The following is a 23,900-nucleotide window of genomic DNA, read 5'->3' as shown; positions in this document are numbered from 1 at the left end:
AGAGATGACACACAAAGAGAAAGAGAAAGAGAAAGAAATGTCTAAAATATTAGAGAATACTTTCTGCAATCTCAGACTTTTCCTACTGTTCTTAAGGTTTCCTTAGATTTAGTTGTAACATTGTCTTATCTGTTAACTCCTCCAATTCCTATAAAAGAAATGCCTGAATATCTTCTGCTAAATAACAAAGGGAAAGTTATTAGTAAAGCACATTCTGATTTTCTGACCTGTAGAGTGCGTTGCTTGGAAGCCTTTTCTTTGAACTGATGCATCAGAAATAAAGCGGAGAAACATTTTGTTGCCAGTAGCAATAAGAGGATCTGGTATCTTATTGCCACATAAGCGTCCCAGAATTGGTGATTTTTCACTTTCACCATCAAACACTTCCAAGTGGTCATAAGCACATTCTTGATGTTGTTCTATCTCAAATTCATTGAAGGTCTGGGAGAAAAAAAGCAAAATGACTCATTGTACAACTGTATTTACTGTACTGAAATAGTACATATGTACTGATAGTATGTTTCAGAATACAAAGTAGATGTAGTTAAGATGACAGATTTTAGCATTACTGCCCCTACAAGCCCGTAGCTTTGAATAACATACTGATTCTGAGAAAGTGGAATGATAATTAAGACAGTGAATTTTAAGAGGGCATCATCCTTCATATAAAAATGGATTAGAATCTTTATAGCCAACAGATATCTATCACAGAATATTAAATCTCTATTACTGTGACTTTTCTGTTGAATTTCTACCATTTCTAGGATAATTCCAAATTTCACAGAACATTCAAAACAGCAAAAGAAAGGAAATCTATTGGTTCCTCAGATAGCTGAGGACTGATTGGAACATCTGCAAAACATAATGCCCCCTCCTCCTTTTTTTTTTAATTTACCTCACACTGCAACTAAAGCCTTCGAGAATGACCTTTCCACATGAATGGTTATGCATGAAAGCTATATTTTCTAATCTATTATCTACAGATCTATTTTTTGTTATTACAACCCTAACAATATTTCAGGCTGCACCGTTCATGCTAAGATCACATATTTGCTAGCAAAATCATTGTGAAAAATAACAAAATTTTGTTGAGTGTTTATTAAAAAACCTTCAGCAGAGTCTTTTGCTGTCCTCAACTCTCCCAAGAAGATTTGAATTGCTGCCATAGTTTGAACACAATGATTGCAAACTTTACTTCATTTCAAATCTGTGATGTTTCTTCTTTACTTCAAAACATTTATCTTAGTTTCTGAGCTCCTAGGGATTCTCAGTCTCTCTTAGTGCTCGTGGCAGCTTGTAAGGACAAATTTGGGTCTATTAAAAATTGTAAATTGCAAGTCCTTCGAAGCAGAGCCTGGTCAACTTACTTTTTAAAACTTCTGGAATTTCCATTTTTCAAACTCAGTGTCCAACCAAAAGGCATTTCCCAAAGGTGTATGCCATACCCCACGGAAACTGCTAAAACACATACAACTAATAACTGCTTTTCAAATATCGAAGAGTGCCTTCCAAGACTGGACTGGTATCAATACATTTTTTTCAAGGGGACATCTAGGAGAATTCAGATAAGACTTTTTGACCAGGGCTAAATTTCAACCAGAAACCTAAAGATTAAAATCTAGTAATTTCCTCTCATGTAAACACTGAGAAGGCAATATACATACACATCTTGGTGAATTTTCAGAAATAACCTACAATTTAAGGTACAATTAAAAATCTGCTTTGCTCAACAAAATAGTATAAAAGCACTAAGTATAAATGCTCCCATGAGTAGCCACATAACTGACTGTTTATGGAAAAAAAAACACTAAAGGATTAAGAAGCAATAATTAAAAGGAATAAAACTGAACTATCAAATACTGAGCAAATATCATAATTATGCATTCTATCTGGTACACCAAAACAAATCTGACGTACCAAATCCCTTGTGGAATCCAGCCAGTGTGAAATGTGATGGTAATTTATATTTACAGCTGACCTAAAGGAAATATAAAGAGCTAACACAAAGTCTTTTGCCCAAAGAATCAGAATATTCAGAATAACACTTTTGTTTTGTGAAAAGTGAAGAGTTGCATGATGCAGTGGATGTAGGTTCATTTCACAGGAAAGTCTGGGGGTTTTATTAAGGGAATAAAACTGCAGAGGCAGTGAAAACAGCTGTACAGCAGTCCCTCCTGCTGCTCTTAAATTGTAGTCAGTCATCCTAGTTTTATGATGCCAAGTACGTGTTGTCATTTATACCCAAATAAAATCTGATGGATTAAAAAAAAAAAAAAAAAAAAAAAAGCTGAGAGACTAACTGTAAGGGAGTTAGTTAAATATAGAATTGAGTCAAGCCAACGTGGAATCAACAGAAGCAACAGACGTGTTCCAAGAGCAGCCTACAGAACTTCATTTTCTTTTAGAGGAAAATTGTATCGGTTTTGTTCACTTCTCATCAGTACAAAAAGACCACTCTCTAGCAAGTACTTCTCACCGTGAACTGTAAGACACACCTATTATTTTTAATATTTGACTTATCATCAGGATTCCTAAGCCTGCAGGGTGACAGTACATGTTATACTCGGTCCCACAAAGAAGAACAGAAAAAAGTCCTAAATCTGTTGTGAGTCTAACAACTGATTCTAGCAATTACAGAGAGAATCAAAGGAATTGTTTTTTAAAGGAAAAACAAATCTTAATTTAAGTCTTTTAAAAGCTCAAAATGCCTAATATTTCAAAACACCTAGAGACGATCTCCATTTTTTTAAAAAGCGGTCAGTTTCCAGCAGTGGACTAAGAGCAGGCTTGAAAGAGGAGAACTGACACAAACTTTCCTTAAAATTGAACATGACTGAATAGTCATGCTAGCTTTTTCTCTATTATTTAATGCCAACAGAGTTCACATGATTTAGCAAAGTTGGTAGTATAATTAAATCACACTCCGTCTTCCTGGGACAAATACTTTTGAATACCTACCCCACCATGACTACAGTCCCCATTTTGATTGTCTCATTAGTGGGAATGATATTCAGAAATGTTACATATAGCTTCTGAACATACAGCCCTTTCTATCTATAGCACTCAACTGAATAGATATGTTGGTGGCACTTATGGATAGCTGCCTGAATGGGACACTTAAGTCAGTCTTTTATAAACATCCGGCTGATTAGCTTATGAAAATCTCTCTCTCTGCTACATACATTTTCAAAGCCATCTTTATCTACACATTTCATTTAAAAATTCTGAAGTGCATATCCATTTTTTCATAGGCTTCTTAATTACACCAAATGCTTAACTTTAGCCTTTTCAGGAAGAGACTTTTCAATTATTATCAGAGTGAGAGCAATCACAACAAAAGATTAGTTTCTGTACACACACCCCTCTTGAAAACTGAAGCACAGCCTCACAACTCATGTGGTTTGTTACCATGAAGAAATCAATTCTCTCCTTGTTCAGTTTGACTAAGTAAACTGTGAGGAGTAAACTTAAATACAGTCTGAAAGTCCAAGAAAAAATATTTATTCATAGTGGAAGTATTGTATTAATATTATTAATATTACTGGTATGGCATCTTGCTGTACTAGACAGACTTAAAAGATATTATACACACAGAATTTGGTAGGTTGACTCTACTGGCTTGCACAGAAAAGTGAATTTCAGACTCCAAATCATGGAGGTATTTTTGAAAATTTTATCTAGTAAAATTCTGTCTGATTTTTCCAATTTCATTGTCAGAAGCCAATTTAAAAAACTTTTCTTTTGAAACAGACCATGTGATATTTCACTGAAGAAATCTGAATGCTGGAATTTTGCCTGCTGAGGTTAAAAGTACTGAAAAAGCTTTTATGGTAACATGCCTATGCCTGGCTGACTTTGGTTTATTCAGACAGGATGAAGAAGGCTTGCTCAGAAGTGGCAGAAGGAAGGTCGCCTGAATCAAAAATGTGTTTTTCACCCTTTGAATGGAGAGAGCATGAACACCACTCATTTTCTGCAACCTCCACATCCCCCAGAACAGTTTAACCATTTTATTTCTAGGGAACAGGGATCAACACATGATCCCACATCAGCACCAGTAACAGGGGTTATGGTTTTGGCTAAGGTCAGGAGTTATGAGATGACAGTATATATCCCTTTCATCCCTGCATCAATATTGGCCATTGCTTCTACCTCTCTGAAGCAGGCACATCTCTCTTCTTAAGTTTATTTTCTCCAAAACAATTGTTAAATCAATTTATCAGATTTTAAAATATGTAAGGCCAGCTTTTGTTGTGGCTGTCCCCTGAGTACTCTGGCTGAAGGAACGCTGGGGCTGATCTCAAAGCAGAAAAGCCCCCTGGGCAGGTTCGTGCCTTCAGCTTTGTACAGAGGCTAAATAACCTCAGCAGATCTGCAAAGCTCCCTAAGCCCTGCTAGCCTGTCCTCAGCCACCAGCACTGTCCTCAGCCACCAGCACTGTCCTCAGCCAGCTGGACACAAGGGTCGCTTAACTCACTCAGGCTGCTCTTCTACTTATGTTAAAATTTGGAGCCACTTTTAAATGAGAAGTCCAGATTCTTGGGTTTTGTATCTTCTTTTTCTCCTCAAAAAATAGCAGAAATGGAAAAGGTGTGTGGAGAGGACTGTTCATAACTTCTAATTTTTCTTATTCTATATATTGAAGTTTGTGTAAATGGCCTCTGCCATATTTGTCAAAACTTTGTGCAAATTTTATGAATCGCAACAATGATATAGTAAAGTCTGACAGGAGAAAAGTATTCCTCCTGCCCTTTGCTGCCCAGAGTACTTACAATCACCACAAACTTAAATTCACAGCTCTTTGATATTGAATAGCCCCAGTTGGCCAGGAATGGACAGGAGTCAGCAGATTTTTAAAACAGCTTACCTCTGGGCTGCAAACTGATAATAAAGTTTAGTAACAGTTTCGTATTGTTGAGTAGTTATTTGAGAAGCAGGTTTGGTGGAAGAAAAGATAGAAAGGAAGAGTAGGCAGAAACTCACCAATTTAACCCTCTGCCCGGGGGTGGCACTGATTTCCCACGTGCACTCCTTTCGACTGGGATACTTGTCGGGCCAATTGGGACTCGTGATGATGCCATTGGGACTGTGGATCTTCTGTTCACACTCAGCTGTGCCAACAGTGATAGCATCGGTTAGTCTGGGGGTCTGCATTCAGAGGTAGCCAGAAAAGTACTCTTTTTTGTCAGGGGACCCGCTGAATGGAAAGGATCTTTAGGAAAACAGCTACACATGCTCTTCAGTGTGCACAATCATGTTTTTCCCTTTTGGCAAACACTTTATGGCAATTAACCCAGCACCCTTGTTTATTGATTGTTGTGAAACATACACTGTTGTTTACACTGGATGGCTTTTTTTTTGGAAAAAATATTGTAAAGGAATATGCATAAGTATTAAAATTTAATTGAATAGTTTGCTATTCCCCCCATTCTACATAGAAATAAGTACGAAAATCCATATGAGAAATCTTGCTACTCCAACTTCCAATGATACTTCTTGAGCAATTTAATTTTTCTCTCCTCTCGCTAATTTTCATACTGCAGCTACAGAGCTGTCATTTTGATTCCTAAACCACATGACCTAGGGAACCACATAAACCTAGGGATATGTATACAACTAGAGAACAGCTAAGACTATGTGAGTATGTACCAAGAACAGCTTCGTCATTCACATCATAACTGAATCACCAGAAGTGCATCTCTGTGAATAAATACAAAGAACTAAAACTTAAAGGCAAGAAAGAAACCAGCTTCATTTTTGTATTTAGTTTTTTTGACAATCTCAAATTGCTCCATATATATGAGAGAATTACTCAACAGGAATCTTTTAGAGCAGACAAGTATCATTCCAACAGCAGTGATAATGCAAGTGATTCACAAAGGGCGCATCTTTACTTGCAAATTAAATCCATGCTAGAATACAGCCTTGAGAAATTACAGTAGCTCACATGATATTGCACGCTTGAGGTTCATTTGCAGATAATCTAAATTCTACTTAAGCCCCAAAGCCTACTGCTTTCTTGGAGGCAGCCGCACCTTGAGACAGCAAATAGGAAGAAAGATACATAGGGACTTGACTGGAATTTAGATTGTCTGAATATGTCCCCTAAAATAAGCCCAGAAAGGGCAGATACAGTTTCAACCTGGCTGCGAGGAAACTAACTGCTACTGATAGGAGCAAATGACAACTTTACCAAGCTTCTCTCCAGAAACTCTACCCCTGTGCTTAATACAGCATTAGATAAATACTCTATCACAGCTTTAAATGTTCTACACTTTACAGCACTATTAAAAGTAGCACTGCCTGCCAATGATCCCAAGTTTTCCAAACTGCATTCCTGTGGACCTCAAACTCAGTCACACATAAATGCTGGGGATGAAGGGGACAGGAAAGAGGACGTGGGGGAGTATTTAAGCCCAAATGTCTAAGCCCCCATTACCAAGATCTTTTTTTTTTCTTTCTTTTCCTTAGAAGGAGAGCTGCAGAGATCTTTCTGTAAGATAGTTGCATAATCAACCATTCAAATGCCTTACTACTTACCCTCCTTGCAGTCATGCTTGTTTTCGTGTAGCACAAATCCATTTCGGCACTGGCAAACGTAGCTTCCTACTGTGTTGATGCACTCATGCTGGCAGCCACCATTGTCCTTCGAACATTCATCCTTGTCTAAGAAATACACATCAAGGTTGTGTGAGCATCACAGCTAGCAGTAGTCCTCGTTACCAAAAAGAAAAAGGTTTAGCACAGTGTTTGAGTCCAGAAAAGGATAAACTAAGGCACAGTCACTCTTCTTGGTATGGAAGTTTCATGGTACCTTAATTCTAGCCACTCATTTCTCAGCCTGCAACCTTGCACCTTGGCACAAATAGTCTGTCTCATCTTTCTAGGAGTGAGGGGTTGTTCCTAGGGGAGAGGAACACTAGCAAAACAAGCTATATCAAAGGAGATAAGACAGTTACCAGCGTTTACTCTTGCAAGTGGTCTAGCTAGTAAAATTTCATAAATATCTCCTCCAAAGCTTTATTTTAGTAAACAACAGGAGTGTAATTTATGGACAACACATAAAGCATTCCAACTTTATGCAAATTCCACAATTTAATGGTGGTATGTTGAAAAGAACATGTAGGCCAAACAAGGTTTCAAGCTCTGCACGTTAAACACGTAAGAAAAGAAGGATTTAACATAAACTTTTTTAATAAGTTGATTTTTTTTTCCCCCAGCAGAGTGACAGTGTGCTTTACTTTTAATAAATCTGGACATTACAGAATATCACAAAAAGAAAAACATTTCATTGAAAAACATCCAAAAGAAACTGGCATTAATTATTTCAAGGAGATCTACAATATAGCATGCAGTTCTGTTTATTAACATATAATCCTTTAAAAGAGCTTTTAGTGTGTTAGAAGTAAAGCAGAGAGTAGGGGAGGAAATATGACCTGCGTTAAACAGCTACAAATTCATTGCATGGAAAAAAGCCAAACTAGATTAACAGGCTGTCATTCTAGCAAGAGGCCTCAGCTGCCACCCTTCTATGTCATTCAGCTGTTGTCATTTTAGGTGAGGCTGGTCCATTTAAGAGGCAGACTGCTCTTGACACATGCAGATATATACGCATGCATGTATATATGTATGCACATGTATATACCTAGATATGTGTATAGACACATACATATAAATCCTGAGATACAAAAATATATACTTATATAAATATATATATAAACACACACACATTAAAAAACTGTATCTTCCAAACTGTGTTATTTCAACATGCAAAAGAGAGGACCAAAAAGAGTAAAGAAATTGTGGCCACCCCAGAGGACCAGTTGTTGCAGGGCTGGAATGCAGAGCATGCATCCCCTTCAGCCTCATGTACCTTGGAAAACAGCAATGAGCGTTATCTCCAAACAAGGTAACATGCGATGTTTCAGACTTTAGTAGTCACAGTAAGAATTTCTATAGATTACAAGCCACTATGGATAATTTAAGTCTCCTTTTTTGTGTCTTATGTATTTTTTCCCTGCCTTTGCAGATGCTTATATTCAGTAACACAATAAAGGAAGTTTGCATTATAATTGCATACACATCAGCTTTATCTGCCAAAATGTATGCAACACTTGACCTGTCGACTTGCAGTTCTTTCCATAAAAATCAGCTTCTACTTATAATACATGATGATAATGTACATTTATAAAAAAATTATGCAAGTCAAACCCAAGCATCCACTGCATTTTTCCTGTAAATCTCAAATCTGTTTGCACTGAAAGTTTTTGGAAGCTTTCTACAGATGTGAACAGATTTGAAGGTTACAAAACAGTTGAAAACATAGGTAGCTCTCAGAATCATACATCCAAAGGTTTATACTAGTTGTCATTTTGATGATGAAAGAAGCATAAAAGTTCCACTAATCACTGTTTATGCACCTTGCAATGCAAGTCCCAAACTGGGGTAGTAAATCTATTTAATTTCAAATAAAAGTTTTAATCTTTCATCTTTGTAAAAACAAGCAGTATCATAAATTAATTCCATGTTGCAAGTGAAGAATAGTAACAAGCAAATGAGAAATTAGATATAATATGAACAAAACTCTTCAATATTTCCCCACCTAAGCATTAGTTTGTAGTTTTCTACCAAAATAACAAAATAAATGGAAGGCAAGCTCAAAATGCATTCAAGTTAGGCTTTCAAGTACAGAGTAGGTACACAAACTCTAAATAAAAGCACTGTCCATTTTCATCTTCCACCAAACTCTGTGAAAATACTGAAAAGTATTTTAACATTAAATAAGCTTATATTCTGTAAAACAACCTCTTAAGAGACAAGTACATAAGCAAACAGTCCCATGTTGGACCTCCTCAGAGACAAAACAATGGACAGAAGGTAGAAAGGAGAAGCTTTGGAACATATTTGAACACAATAATTACTTGTACGTGGTTAATCAAGGATGCAACTGTTGAACAAGCCTTCCTCACACTTCATAATTCAGAACAGACTTTCTGTCAAATTGATTGCCCAGTTTCAAAATTCATGAAAAAAATTAGTCCATATTAGTTATAGGAACAAATGTTTTGCCATGTAAAAACAAAGCCATTTGTTATGCTGACAGATGGAAATGAGGCTCCCCATTTTGAATGGATACTTTCTTTCTTTTCTCATATCAGTACTCAGAACAGGGAAAGATCCATTCTCAACAAAATGTTAGATTGAATCATTCAGAGGACAAATGGTCGTACCTCTGAGACCCTCAGAGGCCACCAGTCTGTGAATAATACGTACTCGGCCTGAAGGGACCTGTATCAAGTCCTTGCAAGATTCAAAAACAAAAATTTTCTCTTTGCAGCCAGCTTTCTTGTCTGTGGAAAAAAATGTACCAGGATGGCACCAGAGATGAGTTTGTGCTCCAAAACAGTTTTGCTCAAGGCTAGAAACATTCTAGCTTTCTCTTTTTAACTGCTCAGTGAATCATCACCCAAGAAAAAATGTCCCAACAAACCTCATTTCTATATTGCATCAAACACCATGTATGTTTTGAATGATCATGCAAAGAATCATATTTATTTAAAACACTGAAGTTACTCTGAAATTCACAATAAATGGAAGCAGTTTAGTGACATATTATCACTGGGTATTAATCATATCACTACACAAAGACTGATTTAAAGAAATTATTAAGCTATCTTCTTGGAAACATCACAGAAAAACAGAAAAATATTATTGTTATCTTTTTCCCTCCCTAGAGTAAATTCATTGAGTTATTTTACACTCCTCTGGTCTTATAGGCCCAGCAGACTGCAACAGGTCTTTTGACAAGAGCAAAAGAGAAAGAGAGGGGGAGAAAGTATAAACCTAATTACTGGACGCTTTTAGTTTAGAAGCCTAATATCCAATTCCAAAAAGTTTTAATAATAAAAGTTTTAAAAAAGTAATATATCATGACTCCCTAGTTTCCTCTCTTTATCCGAGAAACTTGATTATAAATATAGAAGAGTGTCTCTGGAGATTAGCCTGATCCCTGCAACAGCTCCCAACTGAGCTTTCTTCAGAACTGTCCCATCAAATGTAAATTTTACAGAATGTTGAAAAAAAAGTTTTTCTCACTTTTCAGTAGCACCTGTCTGGCTGTTAACACCATTTCACAGCCAAAAATGTAATTACATGTTGTCTTATATCAACATAAACACCTTCCTAATGCAGGTCATTTGTTGCCCTATGTCACTGTTTGCTTTCACAGTTTATCACAGCGGGTTCCAACCACCCAAAAACTGCTTTCTGTCATCTGAGCTGGAGCTGGGCCATGCTTTCTCAACTGTAGCCGTGGGTGCAGAATTCACCACCATAAGAGTTGCAAAAAAAGTTCTTTGGCTGTGCTTTGTGGAACACATTACAGTTCCTGTTCTTCAAACTAATCTGACTTATGCACCTGTCTCTCTGGCTGAGCATTACATATGCCCTTTACGGTTGAATAGACTGCAAGATGTTGTGTTTTACTCATTACTGATTTTTTTCATTATGTATGTCTTGATAATTAAATGCTTACAAATATTTCTATTCTGTTTTAATTAATAAAACTGATAAATGCCTTCAAGCAAGTATCTTAGACACTACCACTAAGTATTTCTCCACAGATATCATTCTAAAAGTAGTGTATTCTGAAGACAAGCATATAAATAGGCAAAAAACCCCACTTCATCAGCTGAACAGTGATCAGCTATCAACTCCTAAAGGCAAAATACTTGAAGTCTTAAGTTCATTCTTCATTGACAGGCCAATAGCATATTATGTCCATATTAAGGAATTCAGGGGTAAGAAAGGTATAGTGTTTTCTGACAGCCATGAGAGTTTTGTCTGATGAATTATTCAGAGATGACAACCTCTTTTAGATACTAAGTTCAAAAGTTTGATTTGTCTCAAGCAGTATAAAGTTTCTGTTTTGATCAGGAAATATTGTCAAAAGGGGAAAGCCAGGTAATGTAGAAGAATAGAATCTGCTAGAAATTATAACAACTGGAAGAGAACTGAAAAGAATAAAAATAAAATACAAAGTATCTGAACTCATATGAAATGAGAGAAAAGTTTATAGCAGAAATGCATTATGAAGCATTCAGTAAATTTGTATGCTTACAGACTCAAAGACTATTTATATCAACCTATATTTCTTTGAAGAGGATTAAATGTATACTATATCCAGGACACATCACACATTTCTATTCATTAAAAGACATATTAGTTCAGACTTATCCCTGACTAATTTATTCTAGTGATCAATGGCGTCATTTAAAACATATATCTTTTAAATTACCAGGAAAGCCCTGTTTTCACCTGTGCAGGGAAAGGGAAGAACATTTCATTCAGAATTGAAAAAGACAATAATGTTTCTGAAGGATTACAACCTGATGCTTTGAACTCCATGAATTATAGTCTAGTCTTTTCCCAACGTATAACATTGGCCAGATTTCTTCCTAGAACCCACTCATAATATTAATAGAACATTTAAACAATCACTTAACTAACTAACTAAATAAATAAATCTGTGAAAATGAACTATCACGTTAAATAAAACCAAAATTTAACTGACTACAAATGTATAAATGTTCAGTGTGTCCACAAAACACAACTTCTGAACTACAGAGCTTACACAAATTACAAAGCTATCATTGCCAGTCTTATGTGGCATAGCTGTATAGATCCTGAAAACACATAACAAACTTAATTTGCAGGCTATTTTTAGAACTGGAACATATCAATATTTATTCTTGTAAAAAGTCAAAATATGTGACAATTCCTACTGGCACTACTAGGCCAACATGAAATGACTAGTTGTGTGTTTCTAGGAGGAAGTTCAGTTGTGTGCATATATGTATTTACTACAAATAGTGAGTAAACCTTGAAAGCTTGTTACCAATGTAAAATATAAATTTAAAAGTAAAAAGTGCTACTATATGTAAAGATGGATCTGAAAGACTATGACCAGAGAAATGTGATTACTAGAAAAAATAATATGCTTTATAGGAGATGTTTGTTAATTTCTTTGTATGACATGAAACACTTTTTTTCATCTTTCATAATTGCTTAAGAAAAACATGACAGTAGTCATAATGAGAAAACATTGAAAGTCTAAACTGTTTGTCTTGAGTAAAGCTAACCAATGAAATACCATTTTCATTTCAGCTGCGATAAAATATTTTAGCAAACAAACACTAACAACAGTGCCTGGTAATACATTTTGCTACATGCTAAACATAATCAGGATTCTCCAGATTCAGATTCTTAACTGCTATCAAAAAACTTGGGGCAGTACTCAAATCCCAAATGCTTCTGGATGATTTCCAGTTTGGAGAGTGGGTGGATGGGACTGTTTTGTTGTGTTGTTTTACACAAGATAACATCCTATGCATATGTGTGTGTGTAAACACACAAGAAAAACACTAAGCAAAATTCCACTACTAACACCAGGTGGTATCCTGCCACAGCCAGATTATTATAATCTAGTCTCCATGGGTAATTGTAGAGATCACTGTTGTGCAAATATTTCCTCACATCTTCAGCTTCACTCGTGTCTAAATTTATTCAACAATACATGTCCTCAGATGATATAAACTTCCATCGCTTTGATCTGCCTCAGTGAAGTTACACTCATAACTAAAAAGCTGCGCATTTTTGCAAGAGTAAAGTCTTAAATTCTGTTCTTCTGCAAAACATTAAGAAGTGCAAAGTTTGGCAAGAAAGTACCCATAATGTTAAACAAATGTTGTAGCACAAAGTGGTAATTTCATAACTAATGCATTATATTGAGAGACCTGAGTGAAAAAAAACACAAGTGTACACTGTAAGTAATTCATATCACATTACAACTGGGATTTGAAAAAATAGCAACAAAACTTGGGATAAAAGAAATCTAATTGAAATTTAAAAGCACTTAGTAAATTTGCTTTTTTCCTCTGTATCTCAGAAAGTTCATTTGCCTTCACTCCCCCTAGTCAGTGTATGCTCACAGGTACACAAGTGTGATTTTCTATACCTGAGAAGAAGTGTGCCTTGAAGCCTTTTTTTGACACAGTGTTGTCAGATCTGAACTCAATTCGCATGTTGTTGTACTGAGAGGTGATAACTTCAGGCACTTCTGTACCGCAGAATTTACCATGTAGTTTAGAATCAGAAGAAAGGCCACTACGAATCTCCACATAATCATATTTGCAAACCTGAGAAAAGAAAGAAAAACTTTTTTTGGCTAACCAAAAGAAAAGCATGAAGTTGTTTTCAAATGCAAGAACTCTGATTGGTATGTGCTTCTTAATAATAGATTAATCATATCTTTTTTTTCACATTTCCCTGACTCTGAAAAGATTTGTAAATGCTTACAAACGTTCACTGATTTTGTGTAAAAATATTTTAAGGTCACTAAGCCATAGCTATACTATGGAATACATTCAAAACTATATTTTGATAGATACTAATCTGTGTTTGGTATCTAACTTTCAAGATGCTTAGTAACTTTTCCATTTAATCTAAAAAGTAAAAATTCCAGTGACATTAGACTAAAATCTAGAAATATTTACCCTAAAAATTATACCTGTCTTTGTGCTATAAACCACATACACAGAACATACAAACTTTCTACTGCTTGCATCTCATAGATTTAAAAAAAAAAAGAAAAAAATCACTTAGAAGCTTACAAGATAAGTTTTTACCATATGTATTTAAGACATATTCTTTTATTTACAAATATATAAATCTGCACTATTAAAACCATACACCTTTCTTTAACAGTAGGATAGCTATAATTTGGAAGGCTTATGCATATAATTTTAATTAAAAGGTTAAAAATAAAGTAAAATAACGTAATAAAAAAGCCTTATGCAAGGCCTGCTACTCATGATAATACTTTCAATGCATAATCCCTTGGTCAACCTAAAGCCTTCTACCCAAAAACTTCTAAGCTTCTTATGCTCAACTATCAATCATTTAATCAAAAAATGTCCCAGTTGTCTGCAATTAATAGCTTAAGAGAAAACAGTGGCCAGAAGGATTCATACAGAGTTTAGATTGTCCTTTAAATCCAAGTTGTATTTGATAAATTGCAGTTTCTGGTCAAAAAAGAAGTGTCAGGGCAGCTGGAGGGAAACTATAGAAAAGGATGTTTTGGCCTTTGTTGCTCTCTCTCCCTACAAAATATTAAATGATTCTCAGCATTTCCAATTGTTTTTAATATAATACATTCTGTAATTTCATCTGTAGATTAAAATTTTGTTGTTACTGGAACAATTTTCATATGTTGCAGAGTTGGAAAGTGATTAATTAAGTTGAAACTATTTCTATACAATATAAAGAACACAAAGATTCATAAAACATGAGTTATTGCCACATGCTGATTTATATTAATTGTAAGATAAATTCATATTAATGCATGTGATTTTCAAATGTAGCTCAGAATGTTAACAAATCCCAGCAATTTCAACAATACATCAGTGGTGAGTTTTGATAGTTTCATAGCTTTAGATTAGAAATGAAATATAATTTCAGATAGGTCTAACTTCCTTCATACTACACTATATTTAAAAAAATTACAAGTTAAATGTAAAATTAAAATTGTAAAATGTAAATGTAAAAAAATCTTGCTATAGCAAAAAAAAAATTTAGAACATTTGCTAACTGTGTACATTTTATGTCTGCACTCAGACAATATATTAGAACATTCCAGGTATTATATGTTTCTTCTGATTTTCACAGGTACCATTGTTAGTACTGCTATATAATAGTATAAAGCTGAGATTTAGTAGCGCAGGAGAGGATCAAACCAAAGTTCTAAATGTTGAAAAACATTATGAATATATTTTTCTGCTTAAGTTATGTGTCTTGTATGACCTTAGAAAACTGATTTAACTTCATTACATCCCAGGTGTCTTCCTTGAAAATCTGGCTTAAGTACCAAGAAAGTGCAGAAAAAATGTTTTATGATTTGTTCAAATGGTAATTAAATCTTAATTCTTTGGGATTTATAAGTTTTTATTACACCTTTTGTGGTTCTTGTAATAATTATAACAGGACATGACTGTAACATATAAATCATTAAAAGCTAGAATTTCATGGACTTTAGAAAACACCCCAAATAACTAAAAATAAAAAAAATCTCACACTGCTGCCTCTGCAAATAATTTTGAGATAATTTGGAGAAGCCATGGCTGGGTTGTTTCTTAGTTATAAATTAAACTCTAGATTTTGCCACTTCAGATCTTATGCCCAAAACATGGCCTATCCTCATAGAAAATATGTTGCTACAAATGTTTTTAGTCAGAAATAATGTCCTGGGATTTGTGTTCTTAACACCATGTGAAGAATATCCAGATAAACTCGATGGCTACAGCACCTTATGGCAAGAGCATGGCAAGGGAACTCAATGGTATGACAGCACAGTGCCTAGGAAGCAGAACAGAGGCTGAAAAGTTGATGTTGAAACCCATATTTTATGATTCGCATCCAACAAAACACTGCAGCCACCACCACATTGTTTAAAGCTATAGGGAGCAGCCCTTACCACATGGAGGGCCCTGCTCTGCCCCTCTCCCCTACCTGGGGACAAGATACCCTATGCCTCCAGGTCTCAAACACTGCTGTTGTTCTATTGTGCCTTATTTCTGGCGCTGCTCCTTTTAAAATATTCCCCTCCGTGAGATACTTGTAAATGGTTGAAATGCTCCCTCGCTCCATCACTAACCACAGCTTATGTGTATTCTTTGTAGTCATAGTCTGTAAAGATGATTTGGTTTCTCCAGATTTTCTTCTCTTGAATTCTTTCCAATATACCTCAGCCATTTGCTCTGTTTTACTTTGTTGATAAAAAAAGTCAGCTGAGACTCAGCAGAGAACATTTCTTTTAAATTTCTTGTAATACATATACATTTAGATGATATGTAAAAGAGAGCTATTCTCTCCATGTTTGTTTTGAAAGAGTCCAGAAACAGTCCCAAAATGAAAACAAGAATATCTATGGTTATTGTCAGCATATGAACAGTCAAGCAAGAGTTTTATAAGACAATATTTTTGAACTCTCATGAAACTGTTTAGTGTGTAACAGATTGTGCAGCTCTTTGTTCACAGTTACTTACTTCATTCCCTTCTAACTCAAAAAACTCAAACTTCATTGAAATTCGGTATTGCGTCGGGGCAACCACCTGCCACACACAGTTTTTGTTTGGAGGATACTCTTTGGGCCACCCTGGTGTGGTTATAGTCCCATTTAGCTTTGTCAGGAGTCCTCCGCAAGCAGCTGTAAAATTAAAAGGGAGAACATCATTTCTTGACTGAAACTGTGGTTTACTATAAACAGAAGCACACTGAGAAGATTCAGTCCTCTCATTACTTATACTGCTGTAATGCCCAGACAGACTAATCAGAATCTTGTTTTATCATGCCTGGTGCAAACAAAGAGAAAGAGACAGCCCCTATCTTCAACAGCTTGCAGGTTTGTGGACAGAGATAAGTTTCAGGAGTACACAAGGCGTTATCATATTCATTCTTTTCCCTTCCCTCCAGAGACTCTGGTTATTCTCTCACAGCCTTTCCCATGCAATTCCTCTGACCTCACCGCCCTCCCCAGGACCTTGACTACTCCTCTTCTGACAGACGGACTACTTAGGATGCGCTTCGCATTTCCCCAGCTTCTCTCCTTGGTTATTGATCCAGAATCAGCACTATTTGTCTCAGTTCATATAGCTGTATATGTCTCCCATAACCTACTAGATAGAGTCACTTCTTTGGGATAGAAGTCACGTACTCTTCAGTCACAATTACATTTGCTGAAGTATAGATGTTCAAGTAATAGAGAAAACACCTATTATTTCCAAATATTTGCTGAATAGTCACCTCCACACAACAGAACAATACTGTACTATGTGAATGCAGTTCAGATCGCAAAGGATAAACACATTAATCTTTTCCATCTATGGATTTTTTTTTTTTTTTAAAGGAAAGAAATGGGATTTGCAGGGGTTCTTGATCACACACTGCTGCATTGATACCATTACAGCACTGTGACAGCACTGGAAATCATCCACAAATCTCTTTCTAAAGAGCTGGGGTGGGGCGGGAAGCTTCACCTTCTTCCAACTGCTCTCTGCTAACACTGAATGCTTTAAAAACTGGCTATTCCTGTCTAGCTGATGGTCTCACACACTACAGCTACTTCATCTAACATACCTGAGAGAACTCTCCAGTTTCTGTGTCAGGGCTCATTTGGCCAACCTATATATGTACCAGTCTTCCTGGCACCTGGCTTTCCATGCAGAAGACTTCTTGGTATACAAGTAAAGGTAATCTGACCAGGGTGGGGGGACTAAGACCCTGGGTCACAACTCAGTGTGTAAAAAAAGACCAGGCACAGGTTTAGAGGCTGCACTGAGGTGACACAAGCTGTACCCCCAAATGATCCCATCTGGGTCAGGACAACTACTTTTCAATTTTCAATTTCTGCTTTTCAACGGCACTCCATTGTTTCTTGAGGCAATGGTCAGAAATGTGGAAATACTTTAAAGCTTTTTAAAGCTTTCTAATACGCTGCCAGCAGGGGAGATTTGGATTAGATGACCACGAAGCAATTTTCTGTGCATGTCAACACTGCAGTGAAGCATTGGGCAGAGTTTCTGAGTTAGAGGCTTCTACTCTGGCATCATGTGTGAATTAATACAACTAGGTCACCCTTCAAATTCCCCAACTATAACAAATACGTGATGCTCACTGTATCAGCAGGCCCAAGTAGTATCTATATACAGTGAGTGCTATGCCACATGGAACAAATGCATATACGCTTTTAAGGATAACTCAGGGGTTTTGTTCCATGCTGCACTGCACTACTTTGAGTGACTTCTGTTGCCAGAGTTGTTTTTCTGTTTGGGTGCCAGGGAGGTATTCCTTCTTTATTTTTCAGAGGCAGAGGGAAGAGTTTTCTGAAAGACTGGTAATCTCCCCTAATATTCTGACTTAGGTCAGCAGGCAGACTAAATCAAATTCCTTATATAAATTTGGGCTGATGATCAAAGGCCCAGAGATGAAACCTCTGTCTTCATGGCCCCCCCTTAGATTAACCTTGCTTTCTGCATACTGCCTAATATGTAGACATCTAAATAAATTGTTTTTCAAATGTGCTCACTATTAAAGTTGGGGAAAGGGGGGAGGAAACAGCCAAAAAACCAATCAGCTTGATGAGAGCCACAGCCTAACATGATTGTAGTCTAGGACTACCACCACCTTACACAAATACACATCAAACAAACAAACAAAATCAACCTCACAGAACCAAAAGCAAAAGAACAAAAAGTGCAAAGAAACTAAGCAAAACTACCCTAAATTGTGACAAATCGTGAATTAAAGCCGGGAAATTGGGAAAAAAAGAGACACCAGTGAATCACATCAGAAGAAAAACATAACTCCGAGCACTCCAATTTTCAAAATCCATTCGCTATGCAAACAGATGAACTGAGATAAGAATAATTTGTGCTATTCCTGAATTTATTGGTGTTTATGAATAAAAATCAAACAATAATTGGTGCATAATGATCAAGAGCTTTTGCTTCTTTCCTTTGTTACGAAATACATATAGAATGCAAAACTTATCTCAGTCCAATCCTATATTTACACAGACTTCCACTTATCAGGTTTTTAATTCTCCAAAAGATTATTTGAACATGCTTTGCTTAGCCTAAAAAGTAGAATTTGTTTCCAGCAAGAAAAGTCCACAATCTGACTGGGAGTGGGGAAGATTTCTCTGAGCTTTGAGCTAGAATAAAGAAGACTTCTCTTCAAACCTGCCAGCTTCCCAGTCACACCCCAGTCAGAGATGGTCATAGGTTCATTAAATATACAATTCTGAGACAGTGGCACATTGCTCTGCTGATAATTGTCTCCTTATGCATGGTGGGAGACTTTGCTTTAATGAGTATGAATAATGTAGTAAGTGGTTTGGGAAGGTACAAAGTCCTGCTTTGCATCGTCCCAATCGACTAACAGCAAAACCTGTAAAGATAAATCAGTGGCAGACATTGGATGAAGATGAATTCTGTGGACAAACATTGCTCTGGCACCACTACTTAAAAGGGAGCACTGGTTTTCCAAGTTGGATTCTACAGATCTCACACTGCTAGGACAGAGCATATGAAAGGTATAGCATTTCATTCAAGCAAGGGCACTCTGCGAGCTTTAAGAGCCCATAACAAAGCAACGCACTGTACCTTCACAACTCTTTTTGTCAGGACCAAGTTCATAACCAGGATCACAGGCGCACTGGTAACTGCCCAGAGTATTTACACAGCGCTGCTCACAGCCACCATTGTCAGGTTTGGCACATTCATCTTCCTCTGCCAAGACAGGGAAGAATGTAAAAACATGTTAAATAATTACCTTCCTCAGCTGTAATTACTGGATCAATATTAACTCAGAAAGCTGTATGCATGCCATTATAAGATGCACTACATAACACACTGTGGTTGCTGACTAGAGGATTTTCAAATGCTAAGGAGACCTATAATGGAGAAAATAAAAATTTGTCCTTTGTGGGGTTTAGGTGGGTTTTCTTACAACAATACCTACTGACAGCTGCAGACCTAATTTATAAGCACTTTGTGGGCAGCATACAATAATTCAGGTGGCCATAATCTAAAGGTTGTATAAAGTATTGAAAGAAAGACTGAAAATCCACAGCAGGGTCACTTGAAGGGCACTTTATCTCCCACAGAATCAATTTGTGCATTATCCTGAATTCATACTCAAAAACAGATTAACAGAATCCTCAAATCCCAGGTTTTCATTCTACTGATATTAACGGGAACAAGATGCATCAGGGATGGGGGAGGGAAAGGAATAATGTATTATCTCTACTAGCTCTGAATTATACCCATGAGATTCATTGTTAAAATATTCCTCAGATGTTGAAATATTGTTTCCTTACACCAGGACAAGCAATTTCTTAGAAATAAAACAGAGCTCCCGGTCTCATGTCTACAGCCTTCAAGGTTATAATTGTCTACAGTGAAAACGAAGAGTTAGGGTGAGAAAAGACCCAGCTTGTGGCTTTTCAAAAGAGCAAAAAGGTTCTCCTAGTGGTGTGAGCTGTATTTTTAATGTCACCATGGCCACACTCCTGCTAGTGGCTTTCACTCTGACGTGGGCAGCACAGGATAGGAATTACACAGTCCCCATGCACCAAATGCTGCAGGTATAGCTGCAGTTGTATCACACACACACCCCCCCCCCCAAAACTGGAGGGAGACTGTGACGCCATTGGTCACTATGATTTCTCAGCTGTTTTGTTTTGTTTTGTTTTGTTTTTCTTGCTCACAGAAAATGATAAATTGCTAAAGCTGCCTAATGCAGCAAACAGATTAGAAAAAACCACAATATTTAGACAAAAGAAAAAAACCTTAACAGAAAACCCATTAAAAAACCTTAACAGAAAACCTTAACCCATTCGTGATTATACTATTTAACTTTATATTTGATAACACAATGTCAAAAAAGCCATTTTTTACAAGATTAGATATGTTTCAAAGGTGTTTCAAAACTAAGCTGATTATTTGAACCTGAAGAGAGTAGGAAGTTGCACTGAATATGTTCCTTCATTGTTTGGACATATTTTACAAGGAGATTCAAATACCTCTACTGTTTTGTTTTGATAAAATTGTATGACCAGGTAAAAATATGCTGGAGACAGTACAGAACTGATATTAGTACAAATAGGTTGAGAAATATTTTTAATATCCTGTCATAATTTTTCTAGTACAAAAACAAGTGATAAGCAGTTCACAGGTCCCAAAATATGCTTTAATATTTACCTTTAAAAAAGTTAGCTGCAAACCCTGCTTTGTTAACGGTTCCATCAGAAACAAACTTCATCCACAGAGTATTAGAGGTAGATCTAATGTCTTCTGGCTTGTCATAGCCACAAAAGTGACCAATTAAAGGACTGTTCTCATTTGTTCCATCTCGAATTTCCAAGTAGTCATATGCACAGTTATCATGTCTTTCAATCTGTAAAAAAATTATTTTTAAAGTGACCTGTTTGAACTTGACCATAAATATTAAGTATCAATCAGATAATAAACAGAATAGAAATTTTTCAAAATTAAGGTTAAAGTTCTCTGTTTTGGGGTTCAAACATCAGGAAGATGAACAGCATCACTAGACTGTTTTTAACTATACTTGTTTTCTGCAAGAAAAAATTGTTGAGATGTTACACAGGACACAAGAATCTAACTGGAAAAAACTAAAAAAGACACGCTCACCTCTAAGCTTCCTAATGTTCTGTCAAATTCCTACTCTGAGCTCAAGTAAAGTCTTATTTTTCATGTACACTCAAGTACACAAGATTAATGGTTCAACAACTAAACACGTCAGAAATATTAAATTGGTTTTGAAATATTAAAAAGCTCGATTTCGACTAATATGAATAAGATTTTTTAGACATTATCAACCTGTGTTATTTCAGGTGATGACCAATATTTTATTTTCTTGCATTATCCTCAACACAGTGCAAAATTTTTCATTCGTCACTACCCACTGATGTTGCAGGGTAATTGTAAAAAATTACAGTGCATTAAGAGTTTAGGGCATCTGTAGAATTAGATCCAAACACACTTCTAAAATTATCAGCTCTTAAGTAGCCAATAGAACAGATGACAAAAAAAAAAAAATCATTATTTTTCTGCAGCTGATGTGTCTGGTTTCTGTTGCACAATTCCCGATTTCAGGTGTCTTCTTTTGACTTGCTGGGTCAATGAGTGAATCTTTGTCATACTGATGAAGAAACCTGCTGAAACGAGAACAGCTGAAAATGTCCCTCTCATTTAAGCATCCTGCCAGATGACATTCAAACAGAGACTAATATGTGAGTAGACATGCATGCATTTCTACTTGGGTAGCAAGCCTTCTGCTCTTTACATAATAGTATTTGCGAAGTCAGTCAAAGTGGGAATTGCACCAAAGAAGAAAGCAGCAGCAGCCCAAATATGATCCTATCTGGAGCCTAGATAATTTATGATGCCTGTCTTTATTGAGAGAGTATCTTTCCCAACAGAATTAAAAACCCTCTTGATCTGGGTAATTTTACTGCAGGATTACTTCATGTTACTCAAGCAATATACCATCTTAGTTATAAAAGAATTAACTAAATCCAAGCATTCAAAAATAATTCCTCTAAGAAAACTATTGTTCAACTAAGTAGCTGAATTGTGAGGTAGGTTTAGGGATGGGGGGGGGGTGTGGGACCACAGTCAGGTAGAAGGGGTTGGACAAGCCTTAAATTTAATTCACTGTATCCAAATTCTGTTAAAATGACAAAGAAGTCAAAATCAAACCAAACCCAGAAAAATCCACATCTCATCTCCGGACACAGTTTTTCTTGCACATAAGCTGCACAGTTAGCACAAATGGCTGCTGGTACTCAGTTTTGATTGTGCATTATGACCAATACTAAGCTCAGTAACCACCACAGACTAAGAAGCTTTCATTTAGCACATTAGGATTTCTGCTTCTTTTATGTAAGGGGGAAAACTGGGGGAAGGGGCCATTCGATTTTATTTCATTTTAATGGCATAAAATATGGCGCTTACTTACACACAAAATTTGTCTGTCTTCTTTTCAACTTTCCAATTCTTCAAGCATTTACATACATAATTTTCTCTCACTTCTCTGGCACAATCCATATTGCCATTTACTGTAATTTCTTAGCTGTTTGCTCAGGAATTGCTTTGGGCCAGAGTTTGGGAAATGAGTGAGAAAAGTCATGAAGATCTGGGATGCAATCACCTATTGCTGACTTGGCAATTGTATTGCAACCTATTGTTGGCAATATAATTGGCAACCTATTGCTGAATGGCAATTGTATGTTTGCAACTAATGCAGTCAGGCATGTGTCTACCTGAGCACTGATAAGTTTTTGACACTGTAATACAAATTCCAAATTTTCATTAATCTAAATAATAAATTTAAACAAATGACATCATATTCCAATTTAAAACAAAGTCTGCCTTGTTATTTTAGTAAAAATCATACTGCACTCTGATGTAGAAAGAAGTGACCTTGTCCAAAGCCTACTAAAATCAGCGAAAAAATTGAGTATTTTCCCCACACGTGTCTGTGGTCATCTCACTACTCAAGACTTTTAATTAACGTCTGTTTTTAACACGTTTCCATGTTCTATGGGGCAATATGGAAATTATGACTTTTCACAGGCCAAGTGCAGCTCTGAGTTACACGTACCAAACTCCCATTGAGGTGAAATGTTAGTTTCTTTTCTGAGAATCACTCTTTTTGGCAGAAGACAACAGCAAAAAATTCACTTTGTATCACAGTAAGTTGATAAACTTCCTAAGACTATAAAAATCAACCAACTTACAAAGTGCTATTGATTTTCAATAAAATAATTTGACAGGTTGCCATTCTACCATATTCATTTATTTTTAGTGTACTACTACTGCAAGTGATGCCATTATTATTATCAATATTAGTATATTAAGGGATTAAATCGTTACACCTATATATAAACTAACAGATAAGTATTGTGTTTTTGAGAAATGATGACTAGTGTTAAGGCACTTGGTAACCAATTATCTGTACCTCAGTTTTTAGGATGTCATGGCGCTATCATCTGGGAACACTGCCATACAAAGATCTATTACACTTGCAACAGTCTCTTATTCTTCCTACTACAAGGGTAGAAAATCTCCTCAGATTAATGCAAGGACTCCCAGTGAGTTTAGTTGTAACTGGACTGATCCTGTAAACCTTATTTACCAGAGCATTAAAATTTCACAAGATTGATATTACATGTGGATGAGAAGAAATATGCAAAATGTTAGCAAATGCAAAAAAGCATAAATAAACAGGTTTTACAGAAAAATGCATTGCTTATAAGAGAA

General features: G+C 36.1%; 1 protein-coding gene across 3 annotated transcripts in view; it reads right to left on the bottom strand.

Moving 5' to 3' along the window:
- Positions 1 to 23,900, bottom strand: part of TLL1 (tolloid like 1) — a gene marked incomplete at its 5' end in the record, with an annotated part of 139,947 nt that overhangs the window by 7,891 nt on the left and 108,156 nt on the right. For 2 of the 3 annotated variants that reach the window (XM_082314947.1, XM_082314948.1), the window contains 7 exons: positions 228 to 441; positions 4,984 to 5,111; positions 6,541 to 6,666; positions 13,016 to 13,196; positions 16,101 to 16,261; positions 19,218 to 19,343; positions 20,817 to 21,012. In XM_082314947.1, coding sequence (XP_082171073.1) covers positions 228 to 441; positions 4,984 to 5,111; positions 6,541 to 6,666; positions 13,016 to 13,196; positions 16,101 to 16,261; positions 19,218 to 19,343; positions 20,817 to 21,012 — 1,132 coding nt within the window. Of the gene's footprint in view, positions 1 to 227; positions 442 to 4,983; positions 5,112 to 6,540; positions 6,667 to 9,230; positions 9,351 to 13,015; positions 13,197 to 16,100; positions 16,262 to 19,217; positions 19,344 to 20,816; positions 21,013 to 23,900 lie in introns of all 3 variants that reach the window. The other variant, XM_082314946.1, reaches the window with a different exon arrangement.

Source organism: Platalea leucorodia (genome assembly GCF_965183815.1).
Source record: "Platalea leucorodia genome assembly, chromosome: 6".
NCBI lineage: Eukaryota > Metazoa > Chordata > Aves > Pelecaniformes > Threskiornithidae > Platalea > Platalea leucorodia.
The sequence above is the reverse complement of the archived record's forward strand: the minus strand, read 5'-3'. Positions and strand labels throughout refer to the sequence as shown.